The sequence below is a fragment of the Ctenopharyngodon idella genome, chromosome 12 (genome assembly GCF_019924925.1).
Source record: "Ctenopharyngodon idella isolate HZGC_01 chromosome 12, HZGC01, whole genome shotgun sequence".
NCBI classification, from domain to species: domain Eukaryota; kingdom Metazoa; phylum Chordata; class Actinopteri; order Cypriniformes; family Xenocyprididae; genus Ctenopharyngodon; species Ctenopharyngodon idella.
Genome location: NC_067231.1, coordinates 15,995,546 through 16,012,133, shown reverse-complemented (window position 1 = coordinate 16,012,133; position 16,588 = coordinate 15,995,546). Strand labels below are relative to the sequence as shown.

Here is a 16,588-nt window from a genome sequence, read left to right as displayed (position 1 = left end):
TTCATGAATCAAAACACTAATAAATACATAGTTTTATTATTTAAAAAAAAAAAAAAATTGTATTGACAAATTAATGCCGAAAATGTTTATAATTATTATTATTGTAAATTAAATATCCCTGAATCAACCTAAATATTATATATGTGTGTGTGCGCGCGTGTGTGTGTGTATAAATATGTATTGCATGATTGTTTCATTGAGTTGATTCAGTTATGTCAAATAAAAAACAAAACAAAAAACAAATTAGATCAGATAGAAATAGCTCCTTACTACTTTTTACGGTAAGTGACACAAGATACTCTCCCTTTATATAGAGAAACTCTGTTGTCTCCAATGATATGGCCCAAACAAAAGGACTGAACATGAAGACTCACCTGGATCTTTGCCATCTGAGATGCCATTTTCATGGCAGGGCTCTCCATCTGAACTGGGTCGATCGCAGGACAGCTTCTGCAAAACAACAGTAAAGTTATGGATAAACTTGCAATTACAGAGAAAGCACGTATTTTATCAGGAAAATGAATACTGAACAGCACAAACAACAGTGCATTCAATTTTAAACATAATCATAATTTGTTTATAGACAGACACATTGTATGCATACAAAGAGTATGGAATACTAAAGCCCATACACTTAAACCTCTGCAGTCTACCCAAACAAAACTCATAGAGCATCTGTTTAGCATTAAGTGTGAATAATTAGACTAGGCTCATGCATGCTGTGCCAGTTTAAGAGGTTTGACATTAAACCCCCTTAGATGTGTCTTAAAAACAACACACACACATAAACAAGTGCAACATGCACACGCTGCAAAAATAATGTCACAGCATACTGCATACTAAAGAATGTGTTCTTAAAAAATGATAAGATCACATTTCCTCCCACACCTATTTAACCTTGCCAGCAGCACACATCCGTGGCAAGATGAAATTTGGTACGCATATGCAGTTTTTATAGCCCTCCTTGCCCTGGCAGCAGAGCCACTGTGCAGGAATACAGAGAAGAGGCGCCTGTGCAGGGTACTGAGGTGTGGTGAAGCTGGCAAGCATGCAAACCGACACACAGTCTCACATACCTGCATGTAGGTAGACCTGCATGTACACTGCAGGCATAGTAAATCCACACACACACATACAAATGTACTTTACATAAATATAATTATGAATTCACACCTTTTCCAGCTCTGCTTTGTGAATAGGGGAACCAGAGCCAGCACCGTCACAGTCCACCACTCCATTTCCATTGGAGCAGACTTCCTTCATCACCTTAAAGAGACCACAGAACAAAAAGTTAAAGTGCAAAACAACAGGCAGAAATTCAATATTCCTCAATTCTCCATATTTAAATGAATGAGAATGCTTGTTATATAGTACATAAAGAAATACACTGTGCCGAAATCTTTTCACATGATCACTTTTTCAAAGAAAGTCAGAAGAACAATCACACATCAAACAAAAAAAAAAAAAAAAATGACATTAACTAGAAAAATGTTCCAAGAATTATTTAAAAAAAAAAGAGTGAAAAAAAAAATATATATATATATTATATATATTTATATAAAAAGAAATAAATTAGACAAGAGCCATTTTTACAACTTTTCCAAGACTTAAGATTTTATTATTTTTCATGATTTTTCCAGGCCTAAAAATCACAGATTTCCCATGGGAACCCTGGAATAGTCAATCAAAAGCTTTTTTTGCTCCCAGTCAAACAGATGCCACAAACTCTCCGCCACCTCCACGTTCTGCCATGCACATGCGCTCAAATGGATTCTGCACGTCACATGCAGTTGGAAGTGCAGCTGGAAGGCTGTTACATGCGTCATTGCTCTCGTGGCTGTCTATGCACTGTGCAGTGGCTCTGTGTGAATGAGATATCCAGAGATCTCCAGACTGCACAGACTCTTCGCCGCCACATAAGAGTGTGACCTCACATTACCTGGGGGTTACATCCAAAAACCCCACAACCAGTGGTGTCGAGTGAACCAGACGGATAAAGAAAGCATCACAAAGAGAGGCGCTCACCTTTACACACCGTCACACCCTCTTCCCAAACTGCCCCCATGCCAAAGACCAAAATATAACCAAATATTCCTTTTTGTTGAGCTGCTCTGAGCATCGTAACTTGACGCAGCACGTTGGGGTTTGGCAACCGTTTTACATAATTGGGCTCACGGGAAAATTGCAGGCTGTGGCCTCACTCTTTGGCTTTAACTGCAAAGAAGTGGGTTTCTGGGATACGCTCAGTCAAAAAATCTTTTGTGCTGTGCTAATGTGCCCTCATTAGCATTGATATTTTCATATAAGAACTACTGCATAAAATCCAACAAAAAAAGTCAAAGTTAAAGGTCAAACAAACTTTGAATCATAATGCAAAACTGCCACAATAGATAGTGATGGGAAGCAAAGCCAATGACAAGCATTAATTAAGGGCATTAATTAACAATTTTATAGCAATTAGCACACAAAGACACACCACAGTAGCTAATAAAATGAAACCCAACAGAAAGCAGGAAGTGACAATAGGAATAAAACCGTCAACGTCATACAGTGGTCACGTTCATTTACACACACAACAAAAACGAATACACTCCATTTCTTACCATTCTAGCCCAAGGCAGTGGAGAGTCAGATGACAAAAAGAGAGAAGAAAGAAGAACGAAGGGAAGAAGAAAGACAGAAGGTGGAATTTCCCCAGGCCTGTCCAAAGGATCAGAACAGAGGAGCTACATCAAATAGAGAACTAGTCGAATAAAGACTGGAAGAGAGAGAAACAAAGAGGAAAACAGTGTCGAGGAAAGATACAACACTAAAAGAGAATTAAAAATGAATCATGGAAAACAACAAGCTAACATTTTCCACAAATAGATCATTAGCAAACTGGATAAAGCATTAACGAACCACAGACGCCTCTGGGCTTCCATAATGATCCTCGATTTTGTTTGAAGACATGAAGTATTCCATTAAAGGCTAAAAAAGTTTCCTTATCACCTTATATCCCACAATTTTTAATACTCCATCTAATGGCTCCCATATAAAACCATTTATTTCCACTTTTAAAAACTGGTTACAACTAAACCAAGAGCAAAACTCAGCCACAGTCTGAAACAACCTCATCTTGTGAACATTCAAAGGAGTTTCAGTGAAATAAATAATTAATTGGGTTATTAATGATCTAATGTCTACTGTCTAATTTAATATTTAGAAAAAAATCCAAGACTTATTAAAAATAATTAAAGCAAATGCACTCACAAAGAGCAATTCTCTGTTTGCTATATTATATACATATCAGTAATTAGAGCTAGAAAAATATAAACTAGACTAGTGAAATATTTTATCACTTTTCCAAGACTTTTAAGATTTTCATGATTTTCCCAGGCCTAGAAAATTGTAATTCTACTCTATTTCCCATGGGAACTCTGCAAAAGTTGATCAACTTTCTTTTCTCCCAATCAAACAGAAGCCACAAACTCCCCGCCACCTCTGTGTTCTGCCATGCACAGTGTGTGCATGAATGAAAGACAGCACAGAATGTGAGTTAAGTCATTAACTTTTCCTCCACTTCAATTCTAACTCATATTCTGTTTTATATGGGAGGTATTAGAAGAATTATTTAGGAGAAATCAAAATAGTGGAATAATTCAAAAGAGTTTCAGTGGAATAAATAATTTACCAGATTATTAATGATCTAGAAGTTAGAGGGAATGTGCTTCTTCATATTGGGAATGAGTCCCTACGCACCCTTGAGTTGTTTGGTGTACAGTATGTGCCTGAATGAAATACAATACAACAAAACCCTTCGAGCTAGGGTGGTTTCTGTTTATCCCAAGCAGAAATCAATTACTCCGGTATGTTTTTAGTACACACGACACCTGACCAAACAGTGCTGAGCTATGCCCCCTTCCTAAACAGCAATTATGGCTGTTGTTGCTTTCCTGAGCTGTATATTTGCACAGTCTGATGTCCACACCCACTTGAAGGTGCTGTTCAGCTCACTGCATGTGCCTTCCTGCCCACAAATCAATAAACAGAAGCTCGTTACCACATGGAAACATGGTGATGGATTCAGAAAATCTCTTTTTTGTGTCTTTATAAATGAGACGGTTGCAACAAGTGATGTCTTTATAAACAGAGCCACCAGAAGAGTGATGGACAGCGATGAGGGAAATGCTATTTCCATCAATCGTCCGCTGACTGCAGCTGGTTTCGATGATCTTTGTACAGCATAAGTTACTTTCAGGTTATAAACTCGAAGATCCATCACACGAGAGCCCAGAGACTTTCACGAGCACTTTTCTTAATGTTTGTGAAAAACAGATGTGGAGGAAAACAGCTTTAAATAGATATACAGCAGACTATCAAAGTAACAAGTTATCAACAAGTGCAATCTTCAGAGCTGTTAAAGACTAAAATCCTTTGAACTTACAACAAGAAACACTTTTTAGAAGTTAAGCTCATAGGAGACATGCGTATGAAAGTGTAATGAACTTTAGGCGGACATAAAATATCAAAATGTATTGATGTGCTGCAGTGCTGGCCGAAAACAAAGATGTAATAGTATGCATAGTACTGTATTTATTATGCACAGAACCCCACACACCCAACAGCTGGACCTGAGGATTGCTACTCCTTGATTGTTTAACATCTATGCTGAAAAGACAGACATTCCCATGCAGTTCACCAGAAAAAAAAAAACTTGCTGGTCGACAGCTGGTTTCTAATAAGCTACTCCAGAACACTGCGCTGAAGGCTAGCCCTGTTTGAGCTGTGCTCTGGTTACCTTTAGCCACTCTTCGGCCTGTTCTTTGCTCTGTACAGCAAGCACCAGAGCATCAGCTCCCTGATGGACGATCTTCAGTTCATGCTTCTTTTTCTTGCCGTCTTTGGGAATGTGTGTGATACTGCAGCCAGAAAGGAGGAGCTCCATCTGTGGAGTCTGGTCTTTAGACGACTTATAGCACTGAGAGAAAGAGAGAGACATATTAGAAAAGCTGTTTGGCCATAAACATTTTCCTCTGAAATCATTTTGTTTACTCATTACAACATAAGCTGAGTCAAACTAAACAGAATCGCTTAGAAATAGAGGACATGGGAAAGTGGGTAAACTATGTCACCTCTATAATCAAACTCAGAATTTTTGTTATGTGAACATATATTGAATGTACAAGTAAAATACATTTTATGGAAGAACAAACCTTTTCAGGATTAAGAATAAAATAACCAATGTAGAAAAACATGGAAACTGTTTGGCAAAACATTCATCATTAATTACTGAATGAAGCATTTTTCCTAAAATAATAACTGTGGGGTTAAGTGTGCCAGATGCTTTTGGGGTAAGCCACATCAACATATCAAATTAAAGCAAGCTTTTCCTTTAAATACAGGAAATACTTCTAACAAATTGTTGAATTTTTTTCTGCTACATTCAAATATTCTGAATTTTACAAATGTTCCTGATTGGTTTATAAAAAATGTGAATGTGTCACAACACAAGACCCTAGAATGGGATTTCACATTAGTAAAATAGTCAATTGTTCCCATTCAGTCAGTCACGTTCAACGTTATGTCAGACTGAGTCATGGTGTCTTGTCTGACAGCCCAATCACCTCCAAGTGGTAACAAAACGCACCAATGAACACTGGCTAGTGAGATTTGCATGCCGAGCCACACCTACCCAGACATATGAGTATAAATAGGACCGGCATACTCACTTCATTCATAATTTGCTTCAACTGTCCCCAGAGTAAACCCTGTTCATTCCATCCCCCTCGGTATGGAGGACTGTCTCTCAGGCTTACATGGGGCGATGGGAAGGTTATGACAGTTGCCAAAAGGGCATGCGACGGCTTGCCAGCATCTGCGTCTCCAACACTCATAACACGGTTCAGTGGCTGTGGCACTTTCCATAGTAATCCCATGACGTCAGTCCAACGTAACATCGAATGTGACTGACTGAATGGGAACATCTAGGTTACTAATGTAACCCCATTCCCTGAAGGAGAGAATGGAGACGTTACGCCCCCCTGCCACAAGCCCTGAACCACCTCTGAATGGCCGGGATCCTGTCTCGGCTCCTCAGCAAAACATGAATGAAGTAAGTATACCGGTCCTATTTACAGCCGTATGTCCAGGTAGGTGTGACTTGGCATGCTAATCTCACTAGCCAATGTTCATTGGCAAGTTTTGTTACTACTTGGAGGTGATTGGGGGATTGAACGGGGAAACTGAATGGGGGTTACATTAGTAACCTAGATGTTCTTTTACCCTAAAGTGGGGCAAGTTGTGTGATTACCACTTTTGTTCGATACGTATTATTTCTATAGCCCTATTTTATGGAAGATTTTTTTTTTTTTGGTTCATATGTAATTAGGAGTTTTTCTGGCTTAAAGAAATGTAAAAAAAAAAAAAAGGTGGCAAATCTTACCCCTCTCCCCTCTAGTGAATGTTCATAACTGTGTGTGTGTACTCACCAACAGTTTGTTGTCCTTTATGACACAGAGCAGTTTGGTCCACTGTCCAAAACGTTTCTTTCGCAACAGGAAGGCACAGATTCGCGCATCTTTCACCAGGTCCATGGAGGCCTCCTCAGATGGCCACTGGTGACGCATCTTCTGCCCTTTCCCATCCTCCTCTTCCTCATCATATGACTCATATGAACTGCTCATAGCATCTGAGTCATAATCTGAGAATACAGTTGGGACTCAGATTAGACTTTTTTTTTTAAAATTGCAAAAATATTCTTGTCTTTCTTAGGTCACAGATGCAGCTACAGTACTGTCATAGTTCTAAAACTTTAAAGTGATCTTTATAATGTAACTGTCCTTACTAGAGGTGATGTACTCTGGTGCTTTCCCAGGGCCTAGCGGAACAGCTTCTTCATAATAACCTTCAGGAAGAGAGGAGCTCGGCAAGGGAGGAGGCCCATTGTCTGGAGGCTTTGGGATGGAGGGAAAGAGAAAGAGAGACAGAGAAAGTGGTCAGTTCAATCATTCAGCCTCCTGGATTACAGTGTTCATTTCTGCTTTTCTAAGAAATGTGAGGACAAAAATATCAGCTTCACTGGTTCCAATGAATCCGAGCTAATAATATCAAAACTGCTGAGGCATGATCCATCTTATCTGAAGTGCATTTTAGAGGTCAACTGTTCATACTGCACTAAGATTATAGCGGGGCCGACATAAACCAATCAAAGGCCTACAGAATCAATCTGTGCCAAGAGGAAAAAGGGAATGTTAACAAACAAAACTGTCAGAAAAAAAAGAGAATTTATGGTTGAAAGAGCAGCTGGTCATGATAAGTAGAAGAAAGAAAATGTTTGAAGCTAATTTTTGATACACAAACAAATAAAAAATAGTAAACTAGCTGCAAAATAGAAAGCAGAGTGAGCTACAGATCAGAAAGATGAGAATCATAAAGCTGCCCAGCAAGTTCTGGAAAAAGAGTTCAGGGAGGCACACCAACAGAAGTGTGGGCACCTTACTAAATGTAAGTCATTCGGCCAAATTTCTCTGTCTGTGTTTAAACAAAAACAGCTGTAGTATATAGAGGTACACCTAACAGCCTATCACTCATTTAGTTTGTTGCAATACAGATTATGTTCCTAGTGTGCTGCCTACGCAGGCAGCCTTTTACATCATCACAGACAAGCTTCTGATGCCAAGACAGTACCAAAAGGTAGGCGGCATAATTATGCTGCCCTCTAAGACACTTTCTTTTGGCTAAATTGCTAGGGAAGAGAAGGCAATCCCATAATGCACTGCAAACCTCCAAGCTAGGGTGAAAAAAAAAAAAAACATCCAAGATGGCAGATTTATAAGAAAAATCTTATAAATATAAATTATAAATATAATTAATTAATTTTATTATGAAAAAAAGTAAAAAAAAAAAAAAAAAAAATATATATATATATATAAAAAAAAATGCAAAAATTGTTTAATATGTACTTTTATTCTTATTAAAGGATTAGTTTACTTTAGAATTAAAATTTCCTAATAATTTGCCCCCATGTCATCCAAGATGTGTATGTCTTTCTTTCTTCAGTCGAAAAGAAATTAAGGTTTTTGAGGAAAAATTCCAGGATTTTTTTTCCATATAGTGGATTGGAGTTGAAGGTCCAAATTGCAGTTTAAATGCAGCTTCAAAGGGCTCTACACGATCCCAGCTGAGGAATAAGGGTCTTATCTAGCGAAACAATCGGCCATTTTCTAAAAAAATACAAATAAAATTATATACTTTTTAACCACAAATGCTCGTCTTGTACTAGCTAGGTACGATACGCCACGCATTACGTAATCACAGTGGAAAGACGGAAGTACCGCGGTAGGGCGAAAAACTCCATCTCATTTTATCTCATTCCAACTTCAAAATCGTCCGACATTGTTGTTTTACCTTTTTTTGTAAAGGCTGTTTGACTTAGTCTTTGCCCAATTGCTTTGTAAACACTTGCTCGGTACCTCTACCTACATCACGTGTGACCTTTCCAATGTGATTACGTAATGCGTGGCGCATCGCAGATCTAGTGCAAGACGAGCATTTGTGATTAAAAAGTGTATAATTTATTTTTTTTTAGAAAATGACAGATCATTTCACTAGATAAGACCCTTATCCCTCGGCTGGGATTGTGTAGAGCCCTTTGAAGCTGCACTGAAAGTGCAATTTGGACCTTCAACCCATTGGTAACTGTTGAAGTCCACTATATGGAGAAAAATCCTGGAATGTTTTCCTCAAAAAACTTAATTTCTTTTCAACTGAAGAAAGAAAGACATAAACATCTTGTATGACACGGGGGTGAGTAAATTATCAGGAAAATTTCATTCTGAAGTAAACTAATCCTTTAAAGCAACACAATGAATTAAGAGTTTTTGTGTATGTAGGGGTTCAAAAATCTGAAAATGTGTGCATACACATACTTTTAGGATGAAATCTAATCTAAGTTTTTTTTACACAAGGCCCCTGGTGTCTATAACCAATGAGCACACTATAGAACCTCATTAGTGAGTGAGTGGGATTGTTTAAAGAAAGAAAAAGAGAAAGGGAGATTGTGTGTATATAAGCGCAAATGAGCATGCATGTGTGAGTTACAATGTGTTTAAGACTGTCTGATTTGGGCCTTGGTTGGTTGAGCCCCGCTGGCAGCACATGTGACAACCTGGTGTTGTCATAACGACACAGGCCCTCCAGAGCCTCCCTCATTTCCCAGGCTGCATGCAAACAATTATGGTTGATGACAAACTCATATAAACGCTTTCATTTTCCTTTCCCCCCCTGTAACCCATGGAAAGTCTGTCTTTATTTCTGTTTCTTTCATTTCAGTTAACAGAAAGTCCTGCTATTTTCCAGTGCTTTTCAGGTGGGGGGAATTACAACACATTTTAAGAGACCAAAGGACCAATGTTCACAGTTGCCACCTGGCACACTTTATCACCATGGTAACCTCAATATAGTAGAAAAGTAAAACAGAACATGAACAACTCTTTACATTACAAACACTGCAAAAGGACTGCTCATGGAAATATACTGTATAAGGAAAGTTAAAAGTAGACGGGAAAGAACAGTACAAAAGATGTTTCCTCAAGCTTTCATTGGTGCTGAGTGCTTTACTCCATTTTCCTTTTAGGAAGTAACTGCGAGACCTTCTACATTCAGAAATTACCAATAAACAGCACAGGTTAATGCTTTTTAGACTATTTATGTTGGCCAGAATGGCATTTTTCAGCATGGCCTTAATTTGCTAATTTCCCTCTTAAGTATATTACAGTATATAACAAAAAACTGTCAAGTTGATTGTGTGTTGGGCTTAACCCAGTATTTACTCTGGTTCCTTAGGGTTTTCGTTCACATGTGTAATCAAAACTACAATAGAAACTGTAATGTTTTAGCGTGACCTCCTGGCAAATTTGAGAAGGGTGTGTTTGAGGTCTGAGGTAGAGGAGGATACTTTATCTCAGTGCTAGTCATTACAACTTGGCTTTAAATATAATGAAGACCAGAACATGCAAAATCCCCATACACTCTTCATCGGTGTGGGTGGTTAACATTGTACATACTGTAAATGTACATCTGCAGACATGCATGTCCAAAACAATACTTGGCTGCTCCATTCTTCTAATGCAAGTTTCTGCTCTCATCTTTCTTATGTTTTCTCTGACCCACTTTTAATAGTGCTACAGAACGAATACAACTACAATACACTACCATTCAAAAGTTTAGGGTCAATGTTATTTTTTTAACACTTTTATTAAGCAAGGGCACATTAAACTGATTAAAAGTGACAGTAAAGACATTCATAATGTTACAAAAGATTTTTATCTCATATAAATGCTGTTGTTTTGAACTTTCTATTCCTCAAAGAATACTAAAAATGTATCTCAGTTTCCACAAAAATATTGTAATACAAATATTGTGAGAAAGCAAAAAAAAAAAAAAAAAAAAAAAAAAAAAAAAATCAAGCAGCACTTAAACTTTTTTCAACATTGATAATAAGAAATGTTTACATTTTAATGTAAAATTACATTTTAAAATATACAAACCCGATTCCAAAAAAGTTGGGACACTACAAATTGTGAATAAAAAAGGAATGCAATGATGTGGAAGTTTCAAATTTCAATATTTTATTCAGAATACAACATAGATGACATATCAAATGTTTAAACTGAGAAAATGTATCATTTTAAGGGAAAAATAAGTTGATTTTAAATTTCATGGCATCAACACATCTCAAAAAAGTTGGGACAAGGCCATGTTTACCACTGTGTGGCATCCCCTCTTCTTTTTATAACAGTCTGCAAACGTCTGGGGACTGAAGAGACAAGTTGCTCAAGTTTAGGAATAGCAATGTTGTCCCATTCTTGTCCAATACAGGCTTCTAGTTGCTCAACTGTCTTAGGTCTTCTTTGTCGCATCTTCCTCTTTATGATGCGCCAAATTTTTTCTATGGGTGAAAGATCTGGACTGCAGGCTGGCCATTTCAGTACCCGGATCCTTCTTCTACGCAGCCATGATGTTATAATTGATGCAGTATGTGGTCTGGCATTGTCATGTTGGAAAATGCAAGGTCTTCCCTGAAAGAGACGATGTCTGGATGGGAGCATATGTTGTTCTAGAACTTGGATATACCTTTCAGCATTGATGGTGCCTTTCCAGATGTGTAAGCTGCCCATGCCACACGCACTCATGCAACCCCATACCATCAGAGATGCAGGCTTCTGAACTGAGCGCTGATAACAACTTGGGTTGCCCTTGTCCTCTTTAGTCCGGATGACATGGAATCCCAGTTTTCCAAAAAGAACTTCAAATTTTGATTCGTCTGACCACAGAACAGTTTTCCACTTTGCCACAGTCCATTTTAAATGAGCCTTGGCCCAGAGAAAACACCTGCGTTTCTGGATCATGTTTAGATATGGCTTCTTTTTTGACTTATAGAGTTTTAGCCGGCAATGGCGAATGGCACGGTGGATTGTGTTCACCGACAATGTTTTCTGGAAGTATTCCTGAGCCCATGTTGTGATTTCCATTACAGTAGCATTCCTGTATGTGATGCAGTGCCGTCTAAGGGCCCGAAGATCACGGGCATCCAGTATGGTTTTCCGGCCTTGACCCTTATGCACAGAGATTGTTCCAGATTCTCTGAATCTTTGGATGATATTATGCACTGTAGATGATGATAACTTCAAACTCTTTGCAGTTTTTCTCTGAGAAACTCCTTTCTGATATTGCTCCACCATTTTTCGCCGCAGCATTGGGGGAATTGGTGATCCTCTGCCCATCTTGACTTCTGAGAGACACTGCCACTCTGAGAGGCTCTTTTTTATACCCAATCATGTTGCCAATTGACCTAATAAGTTGCAAATTGGTCCTCCAGCTGTTCCTTATATGTACATTTAACTTTTCCGGCCTCTTATTGCTACCTGTCCCAACTTTTTTGGAATGTGTAGCTCTCATGAAATCCAAAATGAGCCAATATTTGGCATGACATTTCAAAATGTCTCACTTTCAACATTTGATATGTTATCTATATTCTATTGTGAATAAAATATAAGTTTATGAGATTTGTAAATTATTGCATTCCTTTTTTATTCACAATTTGTACAGTGTCCCAACTTTTTAGGAATCGGGTTTGTATTAAAAAGAAAAAAAATGTTCATTTAAATTATAATAATATTTCACAATCAAAATTTATTTAAAAATATAAATGCAGCCTTGGTGAGTTTAAGAGAATTCTTACAAAAACATTTTAACAATCTTACTAACCCCAAACTTTTGAACAGTACTGTACATTGTTGAAAAGTGGGGGGAAAAACAGCGAAATATGCAAAACCAAAAGGGCAAAGAGCGGTTTTTCTTTTATGGTTGTCATTTCCAGTCTAAAAATTTCCCAAATACAGAAGTGCTATTTATCAGTTTCTTCCGTCCCATCAAGCCATAAACTGCTCAACTAAACAAAGAAGACGGCTGTGTTACTGCCTGTTATGGTTTCGGTTCATCGGGGCATCTAAGCCCGGAGGGAGGACAGAATTCCAGGCAAAAACTGCAGTATGAAGAGTCTTGCTGAAGCAGCGTTCCGTACCAGAGCCGCTCAAGTATTTTTAGGCATAGTTCCACCTCTGGTCTGAGCTGGAAATCTGTATGAAGCATATCTGCACCTAGAAGAAGAAGAAGAAAAAAAGTGCACTTCCACCCATTCATGCAACATCTAGTCCATCAATAAGTCTGTGCTTATGTATAAAGATACATACTTGACCTACATTTCAAAAATGAGCTCCAAACTTCACACTCCCTTTCCAGACCATTTCACCTCACAACATGGTGTATAGTGTTATTTTGTGGTCCATGATAAGTCTGAGTGTTAGCAGACGTCTTGGCCAGTCTGGGTCTATTGTATTGGGACTGCAACGCAGGTTAGCCAGGAAAATGCACTCAATCAATAATTCAATCATTTAACCTTCATATTTCCTCTTTTGGCCGCCTTGATATGCAGTGTATTAATGCACACACTTGAACACTATTCATGCACAACAACTCAATCTCACTTCCACACATTCACGCAGTGAAGTTGGGAGGTTTGCGTCTCTACAAATGGTTTTCCATGTGTTTTGAAGAATCTTTTCATTCTCAACTGGTTCTTCAAAGAAACTTTCCAGCAGTCCCACACAAAAAGCAGCTGAATAACTGAAAGCTCATTTTCCCGAATGAAATGACTATATAAACTGTCACTTGCCATAACCTATAAAAGATGTCCGGAAGGGTAAAATCACCATCTGTATTGGTATTTCCATGGCAACGGACAAAATGCATTGTTGTGCATGAATCATAATTCATTTTCCCCCTTTTGTCCATGACACAATAAGGGATTAGGTCATTGCATTCCAGACTGCGGTTAACCCTCCTTAAAAGGGAGGTGGGGGTACAGTAGAGCCCTTCGCTTTAGCACAACTGAATCTTAGGGATGTCCACAGTTTGCACTGTGGGCCTAGAAAGAGAAAACAATTCAAAATGACCTGATTCTTCTGCTATGGACTATGTCATTAACTTTGGGAGTTTCAGTGTGAAAACAAGAGAAAACAGGAAGAAAGGAGGAGCTAAAAATGGCCTAAAATGAAGGGGAGGTTCTTCAATAACAGACTCCCCTTTGGGTTACAAAGTGCAGACAGATAATGGGTTTGTCTGTGTCTGTGTTCATTAGTGTGACATTGTTGGGGTGCAGATTTGGAGGCTGGGGGATGCTGGTGGGGAGGAGCAGAAGCCAACATCAACACAGATGGAAGTCATCATTGTCCCAGCGGAGTCTGTTATGGTTTCCCCATATTCTCTTACACACACTCTCTCTGCACAGCTACGAATGGCAGGATGAAAGTCGATGACTGAAGAAAGTGTACCATGGACTTTCCCTCTCCATGACAGTATCAAAAAATGTTTATTGATATATGGCAGTGTTGTCTTTCAACTCACTGTGCATAATGGGGTGGGAGGGTTGCATCACGTCTCTTTGTATTTTCAGCTTCTCAGCATAACGTTTTTTTTTAAATGGCGTGTCAAAAAAAACACACCTGCGTTCTGTTCCATTTAAATGCATTCTGTCTAGCTCTTTGAAAGGATGAATGCACCCTGAACAGAAACAGCTCTCAACACTCTAGAGGAAGTCTTGAGATGTAAAATACAAAAAGATTTGATTGAATACTGTAACCTAATGTTCTTTTTTTAACCTATTTTCTGTTGAGACCACATATGTAAATTGTACTCCTCCCAAAATGTTAAAAAATAAAAATGTGAAAGCGTGTCATAGGCTATATGACATCTAATAGCCAGATATGACAGCGCTACTGCAACTAAGCATCTCTTCGGCAAGCCGACACGCAAACTAACACAAATGAAACTGAAAGTAAGTCGCAGATGCTCAACACACAATCATCTTCATTAAAAGTAGTGAGACTAATGGCTCATCTCCACCGAGCGATACGGTTCAGTTCAGTTCCGTACAGTACAGAACGATTGGGGACAGTAAACCCTGATCCGGCTTGCATTTCCACCGCCAACATTACCCTTACTTGATAGGTGTGGTGTATGTTGGAAAGTAGCGATCGACGTCATTCTCGCATGAAGAGGAAAGTGACAGTAAACAACAATGGAGGACACACAGCAGTTTTGTTTGAGCAAAGGTTGAAGGCTGCAAGGAAAAACAGCCGAAAAATACACATTGTGTTGCAATGGTATTGTGTTGTCATTCCCCTTGTAGCATGCGCAAGTGACGATTCTCTGTCAACCAATCAATGTTCTGTAGTGAGTGTAGCTCCACCCTTTTGGTATCGGTACTATTGGTACTATTGTGCTAGGTACCCCAACGGAAGGGTCCCAAAAAAGTAGCATGGTATGGTTTGGTGTTTTGGTACCATTCACAACTTCTGACAATGGAAATGGAAATAATTGCATACTGTACTGTACTGTACCAAACCGCTCGGTGGAAGCAAGCCATAAATGATCTTACCAGTGCTGATGCCACTCTTTACCAAAAGTGCCTGATTCTCTTGCTGTGATGGAACGGCAAGGGCTCAACTGACATGAACGGTCACTGAAATGGCATTTTAGGCAAAAAAACTTAGAAACCTTCACATTTAAAATGTGGGGTTTTTGTATAATGTTTGTGTATAGTGGGTTTTTGGAGGAAAAAAATTGGAAAAAAGTAGGCTAAAGTTATGCAATTTCCATTAACAAGAATCGCTGTCACTCCAATAAGGGCTATTAAAAGGACATAGACCAAACTGTGCATGCATGTGCAGTAAGCATAACCCTCACTTGTCTCTTAGTAATAGTAACTATTGGTTGAAAGAACTAAATTGGCATTTAGCAAGCACTATTCATCAACAGAAAGTCAGAAATTTCTCCCCTGGGTTCATTACAGTACATGTACAGGGAAGTTTTGCAGTGAATTTGCTGCCAAACATTTAGAAACCCAAAGCCACAAAGTTCAATTCAACACAAACACACACACATGCACAGAAAGTCTCCAGACACGATTCTCCCCCTTGCGTACTGTGGCGTCTGCTGTCCTGTCCACGGCCCTATCTCACCACCCACATGCCCTGTATCAGTCCCTTTTCTTCAATCCCTCCGTTTCTTCCCCGCTGTGGCTTTGACCACTCGTAAGGGCCATAGAAGGCTTTAGTCAAACACACACACACACACACTGAATGTGCAGAATTAGGTCTGGCAGGAATATGACAGGGAGTCAGTTTATAAACCTGGCTCACTGACGCAATACTAAATCATCACATAACTGGGGAGAGAGAGAGAGGGATGGAATGAAGAGGATGGAGCAGAGGGTGTGGTTGATGGAGAGCAGGAACAAGAAAAACTAAACAGCGCAATGGAAAAAAAAAAAAAAAAAATGATGGGCGACTTTCGTGTTCTGCCTTTCCTCGGGCAGGTTTTGCACAGGCAGAGGTCCGACCTTGGACTGCAGTAAATGGATATTTCTCTTCCCTCATCTCAGTCTATCCCACAATCCCCTGCCCCCTCACACCTTCCGGGAACGAGAACAGTCAGCCCCTCACACACACACACACACACACCGGGGTTATGCACGGATGGCTGAGGTAGGAAAGGATGTTTCTAATTATACTGTAAAGTGCTGAGTGTGTAAAGGGTGAACTGAAAAACAAGGTGCTGGGATGTGTGCGTTTGAGAATGACCAACTGCGACCCATGAACACCTGCTATATATCACAAGCATCTGCTGCTGCCCTCCAACAAAGATGATTGTTACTCTTAGTGTCACACACATGTGAGCACATACATTCACGCAGGCGTAATCTGTTTCATGTGTGACGGATGAGACCACATCAGGGTCGTGTGTCGGTAACTATGAGGTCATGTGACAGAAAGCAAACTGATGTGAACACTTCCTGCTGCTGTTTTACAGAGCTCATAAAAAACACTGAACACTTCACAAAAAGAGACCATCAAACCACCAGCCAGTGGCAGTAAGGGTTCAGATGACATCACTTCCAAATATAGGACATCGCTATTTTTGTTTCTGGAATGCTAAAAGAAACTTAGAAAAACCCTAAACTCACTGTAAAGAAACCAAAGTTTTT

The 16,588-nt window shown here is 39.1% G+C and overlaps 1 protein-coding gene across 4 annotated transcripts in view; it reads right to left on the bottom strand.

The window, feature by feature from the left end:
• The window catches only part of afap1 (actin filament associated protein 1), a 56,729-nt gene that overhangs the window by 13,853 nt on the left and 26,288 nt on the right, over nucleotides 1-16,588 (bottom strand). For all 4 annotated transcript variants that reach the window (XM_051914364.1, XM_051914365.1, XM_051914363.1 and 1 more), the window contains exons 4-8: nucleotides 6,827-6,935; nucleotides 6,471-6,682; nucleotides 4,781-4,960; nucleotides 1,174-1,266; nucleotides 375-450 (exon numbers count right to left, since the gene is read on the bottom strand). In XM_051914364.1, the coding sequence (XP_051770324.1) occupies nucleotides 375-450; nucleotides 1,174-1,266; nucleotides 4,781-4,960; nucleotides 6,471-6,682; nucleotides 6,827-6,935 (670 nt within the window). The remainder of the gene's footprint in view (nucleotides 1-374; nucleotides 451-1,173; nucleotides 1,267-4,780; nucleotides 4,961-6,470; nucleotides 6,683-6,826; nucleotides 6,936-16,588) is intronic.